The 19,692-nt window shown below is 33.4% G+C and overlaps 1 protein-coding gene across 18 annotated transcripts in view; it reads right to left on the bottom strand.

Annotated features, from left to right (window-relative positions):
• KCNMA1 (potassium large conductance calcium-activated channel, subfamily M, alpha member 1) overlaps window positions 1–19,692 on the bottom strand; it is a 447,141-nt gene that overhangs the window by 137,506 nt on the left and 289,943 nt on the right. For 13 of the 18 annotated variants that reach the window (XM_010000727.1, XM_010000731.1, XM_010000726.1 and 10 more), the window contains exons 7-11: window positions 18,617–18,692; window positions 17,160–17,330; window positions 15,127–15,218; window positions 1,886–1,996; window positions 563–668 (exon numbers count right to left, since the gene is read on the bottom strand). In XM_010000727.1, the coding sequence (XP_009999029.1) occupies window positions 563–668; window positions 1,886–1,996; window positions 15,127–15,218; window positions 17,160–17,330; window positions 18,617–18,692 (556 nt within the window). Of the gene's footprint in view, window positions 1–562; window positions 669–1,885; window positions 1,997–14,933; window positions 15,026–15,126; window positions 15,219–17,159; window positions 17,331–18,616; window positions 18,693–19,692 lie in introns of all 18 variants that reach the window. The other 5 variants (XM_010000728.1, XM_010000732.1, XM_010000734.1 and 2 more) reach the window with 1 other exon arrangement.

The following is a 19,692-nucleotide window of genomic DNA, read 5'->3' as shown; positions in this document are numbered from 1 at the left end:
TTAAGTAGCCAGTTTACATTCAACTTTCTTTTTTAATTGACTTAAAAAAAAATTATTCTTTTTTTAATTTCAACTTCATACTTTGCCTTAAGAGTACAAAATAATTTATCATTAAAAATTCTAGATAATAAAAGTATGTCATTTTAGCTACAAAAAAATCTTAACGTGTACTTTTTTTTCCAGGATTCTAGATAGTAGAAAAAGGGTTTGACAGGTGAAAAATTTTCTAATAATGCTGATGAAGACAAGAAAATAATATTTCAAGCAATTACTGTAAGACAATGTTCTATTATATCAAACATTATTGTAAAATAGACTCTTGAACTAAGTCCCAGTGAAAAATTAATAAAGAGTTCAATGGAACAGCAGAGAATGTATTTAAGTCACATTGTAACTGTAGCTTTGAAAATGTAAAGATAGGAAAAACAAAGCTTATAAGGATAAATATTATGATTTATTAGGCAAGATAATAGAGATGGCAAATCAATCTGCTGGTTAAGAGCAGCAATGAGTACTTTAAAAAAAGTCATTTGACAGGAGAACAGAACAACAGAGCTGTTACCTTCACTCTTGCCAGGTCATGGGGATTAAGAACTGAACCCTGATAAAATTCCACCTGAGTGAAGTGTCGTTTAAAAAGAGCTTCCAGCTCAAGGTTAGGGGAGATACTGCATTGGGAAGAGGAGAAAAACACAAGAACAAAAGAGAAGTCAGTTTACATATCTGCCCCATTCCCTTCATTTATAAAACAATAAACAAGTAGCTAAACTCCCTTCATGTGCATATGCAGTTTCCTGATTCCTACCACCATCCATTTGCACTGTGGAAATCTCGATCTTCACTTTCCTCTGACAGTAAATTCTTGTTATTGCTTAGAGAGTAAACAAGCAAACAATGTAGCTAATTTAGGATACTATCATTAGTTCAATTTGAAAGGACTAGACAGAAATTGTGCAAATGCTGCTGATTCCTGCTTTCAGTTTCCTTTGTTGAGTCATCTACGTTTTTAAGAATTCTCTTTGACAAGAAGAAAAGTGCAGAACTTGCTGCTAAATGCCCAAATATTATTCATTCATAGCTTGCAACACTTCTAAACAGATGAGGAAACTTCTCTTGCTGTCTCCCTCTCTAGCACATGGCTATTTCTAGAAGCCTCTTCCAAGGGCACATTTATTTGATGATGTATAACACGTAATGCTGTGCCTGCAACAAACAGCAGCCACTTAAAGGGACCCCTCTTAATCCCACATCAGAAAAATGCAAGAGATTGTGTGTGTAGCTATGTTTTACATGGGTAAAAGAGCATTACTAATTATCACCACGACAAGAGCTTCTTTTCTGTCTTCACTGTCTCTAAAGTAATTTATCTCATTTATATTAAAACTGCACCTGCACCTATATTTTTCTTTTTTGAAATAGTCTGCAACATGAACAAAGTGTTTTTTCCTAATGAGATCAAAGGTGAAAATATGTTTTCAGACAGCACAAGTTCATATGACATACAGTATTTTACCAGTTTTCAGCATTTAACTAGAAATATCTTCCATTAAACATAAATCTCACAAGTATTTACTAGTATTTTAATTTTTAAATTTAATAATTCCATTCCCTCTTCAACTATGTGTTCAGCTATGCAACTCAAAATTAACATGATTTGTTTTCAAGTCTGTCTGCTTGAAAAACCTATACTTAGTAATGGGTTATTAAAAAAAAACCAAACAACCAAACAAAAAAAAAGAAAACATTTTAAAAAATTTGTTGTTATCAAAATAAATCGTAAACATTAATTTTATGGTTATTTTGATCTTGATCTTTGATCTCCTTCAAAAAAGACACAGTTTAATGCTTTAGTAACAGATAGGAGTGATCTTGAAAGACTACTCACTTATGCAGAAAGACGATTTCTACGTTGACATCATCCCTATCCTTGTGCAGGAAGTCCTTTAGGAAGTTGGACACACTTTCAAGTGTTATGTGACCACAGACAACTATGTGCCTGTTACAGAAAAATGAGAGTTAATCTTGTGAAGAAGGTAAAAAGAGCAAACAAGAAAGTAAAGAAGGAAATGATAGCTTATCGGCCAAAAAAGAGCGTTAGTGTCTACTTGATCTTTCTCTAGGTCCTATTCCATGATGTTGGAGAAGGAAGACATCAGTTCCAAAAGGTACTTTGCAATTGCAAATACATATACACTGTCAGTAGCAAACACTACTATTAGCAAACCATTTGGCCAAGTTGTACTGCATATTGAATAAGTGGCATCATTTATGTATGTTTATACACTATATTAACCAGTCCCTTTCAAGGTAACATTTCTCTATTTTACACATTTTTCTCCACATCTTCACAACCTATACTGAGGTTTACTGTTTAAATTTTTGTTTTATGACATAACGAGGCAGCAAATCTCCCTAAAGTGCTTCAATATTTTTCCATGGTTGAAAGCAGACACTTGTGCAATGAAGGCAGTGCAAATTTTGTCAATTATACACAATACATAGTAAAAAAAAGAAAACTTTCTCCTAACGTGACTCCTATAAGGAGAGTACTTCAGAATAAGAAACCACTATTTATTGCACCATTGCAATAGAAAATTGACGTTTGCACAGACTGTGGTATCACAAATGTTTCTGCTGCTCCATATTCCATTATTAGATATATCTGACCGTGCAAGATAGAAGCACTAAACTTACATACACATTCTTGAATTCTACATCTTTAATTCCGAGAGGCTGAAGAAAAGGCCTAGGAAATGGCACTTCTTGACTTAAGGGGTCTTTGCTCCTTTATTATTGTAAAGCAAAGTCTACTGTGCTTAGAATATCCTACATTGTATCACAATTTCCTTCATGGAATAAACTCAACTCCAGCTTTCCTTACTGCCATGGATTGAAGAAATATGGCAATTTTGATATGCCTATTGCTAACACTTCCAATTACCAAGCTGCTCACAGAAGTCATGAAGAGGGACAGGGTGGTATAAATACATTTCTTGAACTAACAAAGTCAACTTCATTACAGCCATATGGTCCAAGCACAAATGCTAGACACAAAATTTCACACTTATTTGACACTCGAGTTGCCAAATGTAAAGCAAAGGTTAAGGACTAGACCATCCAAATCTCACCTACTTCGTAATTGTTCAGTGGAAAACCCAGTAATGCAAAAAACCTCATTGGGTGGAAACAGCAAGTAAGAGATGGCAGCAACGATCACTTGTGTAATGGGCTATAATATGAGTCTTCTTGCTTTATAGTTTGATGCTTGATGAAATGTGTGTGAAAAGTGCATAAAAATAATTGAAAAAAAGGCTAATTATGCAGAACAAAGAATAAATCAGTAATATGCATGTTGCAGTGAGTAATATCACCATCATGCAATGAATAATACCACCTTTGTGTACTGTTACTTTTGGATTGGCTCATATGTTCACAGAAAATCAAAACAAAATAAACTATTATACCAGTGCAGCACACTTCATTACATTGACCTATTATTACCATTTTTTATAAAAAGCATTATTTAAAAAATTGATAAACTCAAACGCTCCTTTTGCATGAGTCCTCAGTGACATGACCAGGACTCTGATGTAATTTTAGAAATAACAGTAACAAAAATTTCAATTGCTTCATTCTTCTTAACAGTCAAGGAATATATATTTATAGGAGACTCTGATCATGCTGTTTTGTATGCATCATAGGAGTCAATACTATGAATTAGCTCATCCTTTTTTAGTGCAAGTGGTCCTTAAGGAGGTTTTCTCTGGGATCTCTGCAAGCTTGCAGCACTTGCAGCAGTCTCCGTACTGGATAACACCATGCCTATATTCCCCTCTTTAGAAGCAATCTTCCTCAGTTTCCCTAGCGGTCAACTGCCTGAGCTGCCAGCACAGTGTGTGCACGTGATATTCCACACACAATTAGGTCTGGATAATAAGCTTCAACACAGAAGGGTAAAACACAAATTTAAGCACTAGGATTCACTCCACTCCAAATGGATGAATCTCCATCCAATATACCAATGTAAATGAAAAACCTCGAGAAATGTCAGATTCTGAAGAGACGTTTAAAACCTGAGTAGCTTACTAGATTTATCCTGAACAGAATGTGTTTGATACACCACATCATGCCAACATATTGGGAATTTCTAGCTGTCTAGTGGTATTCAGCACTTTCTTGAGTGTAAAGTCATCTAGCATCAAAATCTGCAAAGACTCAAGAAAACGAAAAATAAAAGCTAAATATATTCATTTGTATTCCTCATACTGTCTGTATATGTTTTTTCAGGAAGCCTTAATTTAAACTATGGGAATTATTTTCTTAAAATGTTTCCATCTGTTACTAATTAAGGAATTGAACTTGTCATTTGCATAGTTGATGCATTATTTTTAATAACAGAAATAATTTCTTCCTGTAGGCAACTGTTTTGTATAGATCCTGTGCTGTTAGCTTTGACAGGGTCTCTTCCTGAATGCTCCTGTGCTATACTGCATTCCTGTGCAGAAAATTTACTTTGTTCCTGTGGAATTTCACTTCATATGGGTTCTTTCCTGTCACTAAGAGTCCATATTTTAAAAATAGGGGTAAACTGAAGAGAAAAACTACAAACCAGATAGAGCGTGCAACCCAAATTACTCTGTTGCAGAAGAAATTTTCATGATTACAGGATAAATCAGGTCGGGAAAAAACCTCCAGAGGTTTTTTTCTTCAAAAAACTCCCACTAAAGGCAGATGCATTTGGTACAATAATTCCACCCTGTTATGATTCTAATTCAGTAGGTTTTCACAGCAATCTGCTCCAGTTAAAAGAACACATTTGGATGTTAAATACTCTTGCATTTGAGCATCAGGACTGATTCTCTGGAAGTGTCCAAAGGCACTTGCACAATAGTTTCATTCTAGTGTTCTGACTTGGGGCTGGACATTACCTCTTTTTCTCTTCTTTGCTGATCTTACATAGTCCTAAGAAATGATTGCAATAAAATCTCCTGGCTTTTAAACAATGTTCTGATGAGATACTTGCATTAAGTTTTGGTTGAAAATTCCCACAAAAAAAAAAAAATATCTCTTTTTAACATAAATCACATTTTTGCTTAGAAGTAGAAGAAATCAATAACAGATTTCCTACTTGCCCAGAGACAGTTACTAAGTACATCACTTAAGAAAACCTGGAGAGCGTATATTGTTCCAATCTGTCCTGTATATGGTTTGAAATCTACAACTTCCTCTGTTTCTCTAATAACCATTCCCTTCCTATGTACCATCATTTTTTTTCCATGCACTAAGAGTAAAGCTTCAAATAAAGCCAACATACCGACTATCTTTTGCTTTCAGCTACAGTTCATTGGTAGGAAACATTGTATTAATAATTTTGGGTCAACAAAAATGTCTAATCCCTGCACTAAGCTTCCGTTTATTAAACCCCTCAAAAGTATTACAGTATTCACCTAAACTATTCTGATTTCTTTTTGGTCATTCTATAAAGAAAGGATTTAGAAATTCCCTTCCAAAACTGAAACCCAGGAATTTAGACATTGTTGCTGATAAGTGTTCAGGAGGACTAGGGTTTCTGTTAAGTAATAGTTGTCATTCATATCATGTATCAGAGTAATATACCAATGGGAAACCATATTAAATGACTGTGATGCTGCAAAAAGAAACTTTTACAAAGAATCAAAAGCTTCTATGTGCTTATGATTCTCAAACTTAATTACAGTGACCAAATATGAAAAATTGTTGCAGTTCTACACAGTTGGTTTCAACTTTGATTCTACAGTTGAAAACTCTACGCTACCTCAAGTATTGACATAATGATACATTTGCTAAAAATACACTAGCTTCTTATAACAAACAAAAATGGCATCAAAAGGTCCAAAGCTACTACAGGTACATACAGTTTGAGGAAGAAAAAAAATGAAATAAACAAAAAATAAAACATCTGAAATTCTGACATGACATAATTGATAACATACACTTAATCCACATAAATAGTGCAGTAAATAAAAACAGATCCATTGTGAATAGATTCTTCAAAAAAGATTTTTGCATAGCTCCTCCTTCACAGGACACAATACAAATGGAAAACCTTTTTCCTGTTTATTTTGAAAGATATTCTATCCATTTTATTGGAAAAAGTACAAAGAACCTGAAAAAACTCACTCTAACGAATCTGTCATAATAAATCAAATATTATAAATACAAAATTCTGTTCAGCATTCAGTTGAACACATGGTGTTCTCTTGTCAAGTAACTAAACAAAGTGTAGCAAATATTGATTTGGACATCTCTATAAAACTATAATATTTATATTGAAAACATATGCTCAAATTTCTTTATGTTTGTTTTTTTTTCTGCTTAGTGTTATGATCATGCTTTTATCTAAAGACCATCTACATTCTCTTTTTGTATACCAGCAGCATGCTGTTGTGGTTGCAGTAAACAGGTCCTTGCAAAGTCCACCTGGTTTCCCTCAACAAAGGATGGGACTCCGTGACTTTTTCTTATTATGAAAAGTCAATAACTGTCAACAGCAACTGTATATATGGTCTTCTTGTTTATTTATTAGTGGTGTGCATTCTTTAAATGCACTAGTTGACAATGCTTCTTATGATTATTCAAGATTGTATTACCTGTTCAATTAAGTGAAAACTTCGTGCTTATGTGTCTCTCTCTTATTTGGTTAAACACATGCGTCATTTTAATTTCTACTAGACAAGAGGCCAAGAGAGTGCATTTCAGATACTTTAATCCTGGACAAATAGCACACTCCTTTGTTTAAACTGCATAGTAAAGCTTGCACCTAAGTCTGTCTGCAATAGCATGTTATTCTAAGTCATTCACTTTCAGTTGCTTTGTTGATTTCAACTTCATCCCAGTTAAAGCTAAATGAGTTTTTTTTTTTAATTTTTATTATCTAAAGAATTGTGAAATGCTTCTCTATAAAACAAGTTAAGAAATAAAAGCTAATATTGTTTTCTTGATGTATACCTCTGAAATTGTAGTAACAGTAAGAAAGCACATTGAGTTGTTCCTGCTGGGATCTGGGTAAGTTAAGATGCTTCTACTGTAGCTTGAGGAGTGAATATTCAGCCTTTCATTCAGCCTTGATGGTAATAATATTTGGAGTATAGTATTTGCTATCACCTTTAAAATCAATTGAAAATACTTTCCCTTAAAATAACTTGCTTTCAACATTGCCACCATTACTCATTTTCAAATTGCCTTCTGCATGTTGTAGTGTAATGTTCAATGGCTCAAAAAAACAACTACATCACTTTTAAACAATACAGAAGTTAGCAAAGGCTTTAAGATTTTTGAGAATTTCATTCATGACCAGTGCCAATACAGTTGTTTCCATAGACATTACCCCGAAATGTCATGATTAATTCTCTGCAACAGAAGCTGAGTAAAAACTAATTGTCATAATTCACTAAAACTTGCTGATGAATTCACTGCTTTTGCCATCTCGCATTGCACTCCCTGGAATGTCCACACAGTCATGATGTGTATATTTTGTTAGAATATGGTAGATCAGTAGATTTATAAACCAGATTCAGCCTTTCTTGGGTCAAAATTTGGATAGCAATAACTGCTATTCTGATACCAAACACAATAGCTCTTTAAAATTTTAGACAGAGAGAAGGAAAAGTTTACATTTTTACAATTCTAACTAGAAATATAAAAGTAGCGTTGTTACTGTAGAAATGGAACATGATCTGGGACGTGGAATATACATTTTTTAAAAACATAATATTGTTGTGTCACTTCCCACACTTACTTTCTTGCTTTCATAGGAATGGATGCAGTTTAATAAGCATGCAAAAAAACCCACAAAAACAAAACAAAAAACAAACAAACACAACCAAAAAACCAAAACCAAAACAACACAAGAACAACAATAAAATGAAACAGTTTGTCGTATTCTATCTGTTGGCGTATTTAACACTCATCAGATTTTCTTTATCACTAGGGGAAACTTCATTTGAAACAGTGGTATTAGAAGAATGGCTACCAGAAGTGAAAGAGAGACACCCCTGGGGACTGTAATGCAATCCATGTCACATTCTCTTATTACATTCTCAACTCACTGGAAAATAATATCTTACATATTTTATCAAATTATTTAATGCAATAATTTAATGTCACTTTCTTTGGAGCTATGCCTCTCATTACTGCAGCAAATGGACCCTTGCCAAACTATTTGGATAAGCAAGAAAAATGCCTTTTTAAATTTTTAATCAAATTCAAATGCCTAATCAGTCCAAGACAGCCTGTCAACTTAAATTATCTGTTTGTCTTTCTGTTTACCATATCTATCTATCTACAGTTTTTATTCTTCTCTGTGAAACCTAGTTATTGAATACTATGTTCCCTTCTGGAAGGAATCTCTAACAGATGATTCTTCCCATTGATATGTTGATGATTTGCTAATTTACAGCTTGCAAATGTAAGAAATCTGAAAAAAACCCTGGGAAGCAAAGCAGATCATGACAAAAGAGAAACAAGAGGATTTAATAGCTCATACAGTAAAAAACTGTGATTTCATTGATATACGATTTTTAATCTTATATATTTACTACAGTAATGCCTCTGGATTATTTTTTTTTTTTAATCTTCTGAAAATTCAACAGTTTAGCATAAATATTTACTATTGAAAAAAACTAAGCAGTTTATATATACACATACATGTGTATAAAAATAATTATGCCTCTCTCTGTCAATATCTATTTATGTGAAGCTGTGTTCTGCCTGCTGTCCTCCTAAAGAGCTTCCATTGAATTTGACAGCAGTTTCACATGAAAAAGGCAAAAATAATTTAGTCCATGTAATTAAAAGTTAATAATTCATTGTAGCTACAAGACTGAAAAAAACCACATTAAGTTATCCAGTCTCTAGTCTATCAGTTTACAAATGTTCTTTACATATGCTTCCCAGAGATTTGTGCAGATTTGTGCTGATTTCCAATCAGCTTCTGTTTTCAACTAGAAAATATTTCACAAAATTAAAATCCAGCCTGATGTCTGAATACAGACATGAAACAACAAATTTACAATTGTGTTTCTCAAGTAAATTAGTAAATGCAGAATAAAATGTTAAGTCCAAATGATTAAAGATAAAACCAAACTGGATCTTTAACCAAATCTTAGACCAAACCTGAGTAATATGAACATTATAACAAATCAATAAACCTTGATTTTAATTTCTTTTTCCATTAAAGAAGTAACACAGATGATCTTGTGAGTCCTATTTTGGCTAGGACTGAACACATGACTTCCAAGTATCACAAAAGTGCAAAAGCCAAATTCTATTTATGCAAAAGAAATAATTTCTTGATGAAACCTCCTTCTCATGAGACTTAAAAGACTGAACTTTATAGTTAAGAGATTAGTTGGAGTACTTCAGTAAAGGATTCAAAGTGATCACTGCATCTTCCAGCCTCCCTGTAGGCTTATTGCTACATTCTAAAAACAGCAGTCTATCAGCTGTAGTGATGGAGTGGCAGATACTTCTTCAGCCTTCTATTGCACTTCACTTTAAAATTATCACTTTAAAATGACCTCTGAATACTAACTCAAGAGTTCTACAGGAAAAGCCTAAACAGAGTAATATAATTTGAAAGCCTTAAAAAGAAAAAGCTAAATTGAGACTGGGTGCAGGGAAACAGCTGCTGCCCTCAAATTATTAAGAAAAATGGCTAAGAGGAATTATCATCAATACTCAAGCTATAAAGCATTTCAGTTTGTAAACAACCACCAAAAAAAAGTCAAATAAAAAAGAATAAAACATGTCCGTAAAAAACCTGTATTTCTAAAGTCTAATCTATAGACTTTTCATAATACCATAATAAAATCTGATTCTTTTCCTCCTGCACCTAACTAGATGTTACATATAGCTTTTATCTCCAGTATTTGTCTTCAGTATTTTGTCATTACAAACTACCTTATCTGTTCATACTGATACGTTTGTCAGTAAGTTACTTTATGAATTTACCTGAATATAACTCCTTTCAAGTATATGCTTTCACCAGTTGTTTCTTCATGATCTAGTAAGTTTTGCAATGTTTTATGAGATCTCCTATATAATATTGCAGATATTTTTCAGTGTGACAATATAACATTGGAGACTCTTCAGATGAAGTCTTAAAGGCACAGAAACAGGCCATCTCCATGTGCCAAAAGATGAGCCAAGCGTGGAAGACAACCAGCCTGGCTAAAACAGAGAATTTCATCTGGGACTCAGGAAAAAAAAAAAAAAAAAAAAAAAAAAGAGTGCTAATGGCCTTTGGAAGAAGGGGCAGGAAACTCAGGGGGACTAAAAAGATGTAGTTAAGCTATGCAGGGAGAAAATTACAAGGGCTAAAGCCCAAATAAAACTTAATCAGGCTACTGCCATAAAAGACAACAAAAATGTTTCCTTAAATACACAACAACAAAAGGAGGACTAAGGAGAATCTTCATTCTTTATTGGATGTGGGGGGAAACATAGTGACAAAGGATAAGGAGAAGACTGAGGTACTAATGCCTTCTTTGCCACAGTCTAGCAATAAGACCAGTTGCTCTCTGGGTACCCAGCACTCTGAGCTGGAAGACATGGAGCAGAGTAGCTGCACCTCAAGTACTGTGCTCAGTTTTGCGACCCTTATGACAAGAGCTAACAACAAACCTTGTGAAGAGTCTAGAGAACAAGTCTTAGGAGAAATGGTTGAGGGAACTGGGGTTGTTTAGTTTGGAGAAAAGGAGGCTGAAGGGAGACCTTATTGCTCTCTACAACTACCTGAAAGGAGGCTGAAGAGGGGTGGTGGTCAGTCTCTCTCAAGTGTTAGGAGAACAGGAAACAGCCTCAAGTTGCACCAGGGGAGGTTTAGATGGGATATTAGGAAAAATTACTTCTCTGAAAGGGATGTCAGGCATGGCAACAGGTTGCCCAGGGAAGTGGTTGATCTTAAAGGTCTTCTCCAACAAAACAATTCTACGATTATGTTTGTCTACTTTGCATTTTAAAATTTCACAAAATCTCTGTCAAGCAGATAATAGTCTATTAATAACAAAAATATACCAGCTATTCAACAAAGAAAGTAAGATACACTGTTACCTACTTTTATAGAAATCACCAGAACATTGGCTAATATGTAAAAAATATTATATGTAATACCTGCTTTGTAAAAAGTAGTTCCTAAAACATAAATACATGCACTACAGAATTAATTCAGGGAAATGCACTGGAAGGAATAACAGAAGTGACTGAGTTGCTCACATTAAAGAACATAAAATCTGTGTGGGACTCAATGTGGAAAATACTGGAAGCCACATCACTGTTATCCTAAGATACCTCCTAGGAGAGGTATTTTTTACATTTCTGATCGATTCTCATACCTGAATTTTGTTTCCCAGTTACATCTTATTTGTATACATTTTTAATATCACCTACCTTCAGTCTTTGTAACTACCACCTGTTTTTCTCTGTAACATTTGCATTTAGTGGTGACTATAGAAGCAATTGTTTGTTCTGAGTATAACTAAACTAAGGCGGCCTGATTTTTCTTGTCTACTGACCATCTCATTCTGGTACATAGTAAATACATTAGTCTTTTGATGATCTGATCTGTAAAATAGTAGCAATACAGCTGTTTAGCAGTAATCTCAATACCTATAGAGCAGATCTCATTGTTCACAATTCTGAAATCCCAGACAAGAATTCAAGAATTGTTACCTTTTTTGGTAATTTTTTTCTCTTTTTTTCTTCTTCTTTTTTTTTTTTTTTTTTTTTTTCAGTAGGTTCTAATTGTGCCAAACTCATTATCCTACTTGTAATTAAATGTGTATGTTTGGTCCCAGTTACATTTTATATAGATAGATCAGTATGCATTTTGGTATATGTGCAACAGTGAGTACTGCAGTTTACTTAACAGGTGAAACTTCAATCAAAGACTATAATAAAATTCCTTTGTGTTCTGTGAGACCTCAGAAGTCTCATTACATAAATATATTACAAAACAGAGATTATAAACAAAATTTTAAATTCCCTGTGGAATTTTGTGGCAACACTACCTAGTGTCTATTAAATTTAACTACTGATAATTGCATATGGCCTACCGACTCCCTCTGTTACAAACTGTGTATGTATGTGTGCCACTTAAGAGAGAACGAAGCTCATTTATTTGGCAAAATGGTTCCTATATAGTTGATAAGTCCTTTGGGGACTTTATTGTCTGAAACGCAAAATGAAATGTGAGATCGATCTTGTTGGTGTGCTGTTTTTTTCTCTTCTTTAGTGAGTGATTGTTGTAGAAATAATTTCTATGCATACATACGAGCTGCTTTGACAGTTACAATTCTACAGTAAGGCTCTCCTCAGTATTAAAAGAGATGTAATGCATTCCTCAAAACATAGATAATAATATGTTAATTTTAACTTCCCACCTAGATGTTGAATAATCATATAGAAGGATGTTAGCCCACAGACATGGTTCATGAGGCAACATGTATAAACATACATATAAATGCTACAAAACAGATTCCATATACTTATGTGTATTGGAGAAATGTTAAAAGTATGCACATTTGCTATTTTAAGAGCTGGAACAACCTCTTCCAGCAAAATTGAGCTGCTTTAATTTTGTACGTGCATTTAATCTTATCTGGAAACTTTCTGATGTTAGGAATAGAACAACTGTAGTTTCTCACTATGTTTGCTGCCAGAATCTATGCTTGGTTGCTCAACTAAAGACCTTACATTGCTAATTACTACCACATGCCCATATCCCAAGCAAAGGAAAATTTATCGGTCCTGACAATCCATTCTCTCAACACTGAATTCCAAATGAAAATCTAAATTTTGGCCAAACATAACATTTCATCAATCTTGTTCTACTGACTGCAAAAGCAACATCAAACAAGGGGTGCTAATGCCTTTTTGCTGTGCAGTTCCGAAGTGAGATTCTTTGATGAAAGACCCACATGAACAAAAGATGTATTTAAACTACTTAGTAATTGATAATCAAACCAGAAAACAATGCATAAAGTAAATCCAACAGTTTATATGCTGGTAACAGAGTTGAGTTTCAAATTCAAGTTACATGGGCAGTAGAGATCAGCAGAAAAAGCAATGCCAACAGAGCAAGCTAAAAACAGATATTGCATGTAAATAAAAACAAAAAGAAAAGGGGGAAAAAAAAAAAAAAAAAAAAAAGCACGCCCAAAAGCTTGCAGAAGCCTGTAATCTGGTGTTGAGCTTTTCAGAATGTTGGGTTCTGGCTGAAGATCAGGTCCAAGTTGAGAGACATCTTGAGCAATGCTGGGTACTAGTGACAATGTAGAATGGAAGAGACTAAAACTCTCTATGTAAAATTGTTTTTAACCATATTCCCCTCTGCTATAACTGCTTTCCTTTGAAGCCTCAAAAACAGAGGTGTAAGTTCTGTGTCTGAAAATCCCTCTTTGAGAAACAAAGTATGAATACAAATATGAACTTGAGTAGGCCTCTGTCACATGTAAGAATTTTGGTAAATTAATGATACTATGGTATCTCAGAAATAGCTTTTTTTTTTTTTTTTTTTAATCTGGATAAGTGAATTATGATACTAACTTCCAACATTAGTGTTTACAGTAAAAAATATTTAGACATTTGAGAGTTTCCCAAAAATTGGCAGTATTGACGTTCTCAATTGTGTCATCTCATCGTTTGAGTATTATTGAAGGTACAATAGTAAAAGCCATAACTAAAGAAAAAACTTTGATATATCTACCCAGTGATGTAAAACAGTAATTTAGAATTAGCTCTGTGGGACATATACAGTCTTTCTGCTCTACAGAGAAACAACTTGATAAAACCATAATTGACATTTATAAAATTATGCATGGGTGATGATTTGCAAGGAATAAAGTAAGAACCGTATCTTCTTAAAGTAGGACAATTAATTAGATGTGTTGCTTGCAGTAGCTGTTTTATCTCACATCGAAAGGATTCTATATGAGTAGGTTTTGGGGGCAAATCTATCTTTACCAGCGAATGTCACAGTTATGTGTAATGAAACAAAAGAAGGCAACACTAAAGGTGACATAGAGGAGAAACAACTATATTGCCAAGTACATCTAGCTCATTAAAGGCTATATCCCAGCAGGTTCCCACACTGGGAATGCCAGGAAGGGCTGGCTTTAACTTGGTCAAGAAAGCAAGCAGCCTTTCAATAGAAATATAATGAGCTAATAGGGTCCAATAAAATGTACCTTTTGCTACCAGGGAAAAAGTAGCAATTTTTTACAGGTTTGGTTTTTGGTTTTGTTGGGTTTTGTTTTGTGTATTTTTTTTTCCATACTATATTGACACTAAGGCCACTACCTGCTGTTCTTAGCATAGGTTTTATACAGTGTGTGAAGAGAATCGCTTTCAAGTCCTAAAATTTTAAGTGTTTGTCATATTCATATGAAGTCAATAGGAGCTGCATGAGATCTGAATCTCCTGTTTGAACAATGAGAAACAGCAGTATCAGACTTCTGACATAGTCAGACTAATGGAATAACCTGATCAACTCATATTTGTACTTTGCACTCCCTTTTTTTTTTGCAGAGCTGTCTGCAAATCATGTGAATTATCACTGTCGCTTAGTTATGAACTGACCACATGATAATCTGATGCTCAAAACTTTGAAGTGACAAGCCAACCTTGTTCCAAAAGCTAACTGCACATGCAATAGCAGCATTTTTTTTACAAGATATGTAAGTGTAGTCCTAGTGGTAACCAGGTTCTCTTGAAGTAGGGACAAAATGTTGTGACTTGTACCATAGCATAGCCCAGGTCTCTAATTATAGTGTGACAACTCTCCAGTGGTAATATCTGATGTCAAGGAATACAGCCTTACAAGCTGTGAGTCAGCTATTACCACCTTCAGGGGCTCTTTAAAGTCACACAACCACACCTGGTCTTTTTTGACTTACTTTCTGCCTCGGGTTGAGTTATAAGTCCCGCCGTATTTCTTCCGATTAAGGATGAGAGCAGCAATTTCTGGCACGTAGCGAGCAAACATTGCCTACATGCATGAAACAAAAGAACAAAAAAAAAAAAAAAGAAAATGGCATGCAGAGAGTGTTCTACTGCAGCAGAGGCAGCAGAGCCTCTTGGGATACTTACTTTCTTCCACTAACCGCACTATAGGAACCACCATATTTCTTGCGGTTTCCTATTAACTCTATGATTTCAGGGACGTAGCTGGCAAACATGGCCTAAGAAGAAGATAGGAGACAGAAGAAAAGACTAAAAAGAGAGGCCAAAGAAAGGGGGATGATGAATATTTTCAGAAGATATATATCTTTAAGATCTGAAAATGAAAAAGAATTAGATCTATGAAGTTGTTTAAAAAGAATATTTTAAAAAATAAAAGTTCTTATCCATCAAAACAAGAGGGCTCAATGTAACAGTTGGTCTTGGAGAAGGTGCACACATCATAAATTAAGAAAATGGTCAAAAGAGGAAAAACAGGCACACAAAACAAAACAAGAACAAAATCAATTCAAGCTGGTATCATAAAATAGAGTGATGTCTAATTCTTTCTGAAGAGAGGAGGAGAAAAAGCCTATTCAAGCTGCACTGCAAAACACCAAAACCCACAAGTATTACTGTTACATTTCTATTTTAAAAGAAAACTTCTTTCCTCCATGATTAGGATTCAAAAGAACGCAAAACCAAGATAAAGTTAGGGTTACTCCTGTTGTCAAGAAAGAAAAAGGTCATGCCCCCCAAAAAAAAACTTTTCCAAAACTTCATGTTTTTAAAAGGATAAGAATAACATGTGATAGAAAAAAAGGTTTTGAGGAGAAAATAAAAATTATTCTGCCATGTTTAGTCCAACAAACAACTTTCTTGTGGCCGGATACTTCAAAGAGCTACTGCCAGTTCACATGGTTCATGTCTTCATATGTCAATAAACAGAGATGGCAATGTATTGACTTATGCTCATATATATGTATCTCTGCATGCCTCATATATAGCATTCGTAACATTAGTTATATACATAGCACCTCTGTTAGATGTATGTATATGTGACATCAATATATGAGAGAGTAAACAATATACATATGTATGTATATGCACAACATATGCTGTGAGTCATTTATAAAACACTAAACTTGCACAGTATAAACATTAAAATAAACCTTTCAGGTTTAGAGAATAACATTGCAACAATATGACTAACAATACTACTAATACTGATAAATAACAGAAAGTTGACATAAGATAAGTTGCTTTTGTGCTACCTACATAGAGGACAAAGAGCACAAGAACTTGCTGATATGAAAGCAGAGTGGTAACGGCCATGTGATAGATTGTGAGTTAAAACTCTGCTACATGACATGAAGGGATGTTTGAAATTATAGATAATGTGATTTGCCATTATCTCAATCAGGCAATCTGCTCTTTAAGGCAGTCCAAAGCCACAGTGTTTGTTGGAATTCTGGGAAGGAACACAGAAGGGTGGGTAGGACTTCTGAAACCGCAATGTGCCTTTAATATCAGTAGCAGGCTCAAAAAAAATTGTACTAAAGTCACTAAAAAGTAAAGGACTATAAATAATATTAGAAATTGAAATATTAATGCACTCCATATATTCACATGAATTACTCATTTAAATGGATTAGAAAAATTCTGACTTTACTGAACTGGACTAATTTGACGAACTTTGGAAAAATATTTAAAAATCAGATATATTATTTCTTTACTTACAGCATTGAAATATGCAGGATCAAGTTTCAAGGTAATAATAATAATAATAATAATAATAATAATAATAATAATAATAATAATAATAATAATAATAATAATAATAATAATAATAATAATAATAATAATAATAATAATAATAATAATAATAATAATAATAATAATAATAATAATAATAATAATAATAATAATAATAATAATAATAATAATAATAATAATAATAATAATAATAATAATAATAATAATAATAATAATAATAATAATAATAATAATAATAATAATAATAATAATAATAATAATAATAATAATAATAATAATAATAATAATAATAATAATAATAATAATAATAATAATAATAATAATAATAATAATAATAATAATAATAATAATAATAATAATAATAATAATAGCAGCAATAATACAGCAACAATATTTATAGTTTTTACCAATCCCCCAAGGATGAAGAAGACCATGAAAAGGCGACCAAGTGTTGTTTTTGCATAAACGTCTCCATAGCCAACAGTAGACATTGTAACCATCAGTAAATAAACACATTCCCAATATGTTAGCGGTTGATTATTTTGGAAATTTTCCCATGGATCCCCTGAGTTCTCCACCTAAAATGTAAAAGCAAATGTATAATGAATTAATTTGCATGGATTCCTATTGGCTTCTTTTTAAAATTCATATGGAGCTAGAGCTCCACAAATTAACTCTACTGATATATGCATGTAGGCCTGTGTGTGTGTCTATATGTATTTTGAGCAAATACAGAACCTAACCCTGTCTCAAATTTAGCATTATAGTTCTTTTGGCAATTTACATAACCTTGCCACTCATATTATTTATGGAAAGTAGATTTTCCATTTACCACTAAATAATTTAAATTATTAACACAGGTAAATTAATTTTTTATCAATTTGGTCAGAACTTTTTCAGAGTGAATCTTACTTGTAATGCAAACACATATCTTAGTATTTTTATTTTGAAGCATTCTGTAGCTATTAATGGCATTACTGACCATTAAGATTAGTGATAGACCACTACTTCTCCAAGAAGTGACATGCATGTGACAATGAACATGACCTACAAATTTGTTCCACAGTGAAAATCAGTAAAAAAGCTAGAAACTAGCATCCCCCAATGTAATTTTTAAAAGTTGTGGGGTTTTTCCCCCCAAAATTAGAAAAGCTGAACTATGTAATTAATATTTTAATTTTCTTTACCAAACAAATCAGTAAAAAGGCTTAGTTTAACACAGACAATTGACATACACCTATATATTCACATTCATGAAGTCATATGTACTTCTATATTATTTTACACGTTTACATCTAGCTATCTTACATTTTTAAAGTATTGTTAAGTGTTGAATAAAAAACTGTGACAAAAATCTGTTATCAGTGATTGAAAGACACAGCAAAAAATTCTGAAATATAAAAGCAAAAGAGAACGAAATAATATCTAAAAAATTTCTACCCGGAATGTCAGCAATCCCATTACTTCTCGTGGAAATACAAAACTTTGTTGTTGTTTTGTGTTTTTTTTCTGGCACAACCATTGATAGCCCAGAACTTCAGTATCATTTCAGCTCTGCCAACCGCTTTCAGGAGGCACTCCGGGTAGTTGTCTAGGAAACATTGCCACCTACTGGTACCTTGCAATCAGTCAAGAACTTGCATAAATTCAAGTCTCGTATTTTATCGTTGAAGTTAATGATGTATTCGGAATTAGTTTTAAGTAGAAGCCTGAAATTCTGGAAGCTATGATTTATTTCTTTTTATTGTATTCTATAGATGTGTTAAGAGATTATCCAGAGCGAGGTAATTTCAAGCAGTAAGCTAGCTCAGAGAGCAGATGATCCATGAGAAAAAGTCAATGAAGTATTTTCAAATCTACTTACCAAATGTATGAACCCAGCTGCTGTCAGCCACGTGCTGATAAATATAGAGCACAGATTCACTAGCTTGATGGAATTACTGAAAATAAACAAAACCCAACAACAAATAGGCATTTAGACTACAATTTATCATGCATTTTTAAAATGTACTTGAACACAACTGTGTATTTTAGACTGCATCTGACGACAATTTCTGGAGAAATTGTCAGCCTCCCTAAAAAACATAATCAAAAGCCTATGCAAAATACTTATTTTTTTGTCTTTGCAGAGTTCACTTTAGCAGCATTTAGACAGCTTGAAAGAAAAATCAAGAAAGACAAACGGAAACCTTAGCTGCATCTGTACTCGTAATCAAAGAGAAATAAATAATACTTTTTCACAAATAATGTAGTTGCCTCAGTACACTCACCTTCTCATCTTTCATTGCTATTACACCTCAGAAACTATTAACATGTAAATATTCTACAACCCAGCAATACCTCCATACCCGTCCAATGATTAAACCGAGCAACATCAAGTAGCATCAGATGCTGAATGTTGCATTTACAGATACAATTGACTGATTTTTTAAAATTATTTAATTTTTCTTTAGCTTGTATGCTTCTTCTATATCCACTGTCCTTCTGACCACAGATGTGTGGAGGCTCTAAAAATCAACAGCAAGAGGATGTTTTCTGTTGCATTCTCACCACAACACTTGCATACATGATTATGGGGCAAGACTATTTCACTACAGTTATAGCAAACAGTTAATGAACTATATCAGCCAATCTGTAAATGTGATGTTTTGTGAAAAAAAATAATATTCCGAAATTAAATAACTTAGGTATTTTACATTTCCTTTGCAAAGTCCCAAGTAATTTTCATATTATTCTGCTTGCATGAATTCCTATGGGCTTCTTTGTGAAATTCATATGGAGCTACAGTATTTCATACAACACTTCATATCTAAAAAATAAAAATAAAATTTGAAACCTACCAGTCAAACTCTGCAAACTCTTTTTTAGTCCCACTGGGCAATACATTCCCTATTACAGCCAGAAGTGATATTGAAGCAAGAACCTTGCCCAGTTCAGCAG

This window comes from Chaetura pelagica, unplaced genomic scaffold, assembly GCF_000747805.2.
Source record: "Chaetura pelagica isolate M959 unplaced genomic scaffold, ChaPel_1.0 scaffold166, whole genome shotgun sequence".
Lineage (NCBI taxonomy): Eukaryota > Metazoa > Chordata > Aves > Apodiformes > Apodidae > Chaetura > Chaetura pelagica.
Note: the sequence above shows the minus strand (reverse complement) of the source record. Positions and strands in the feature narration are given on the sequence as shown.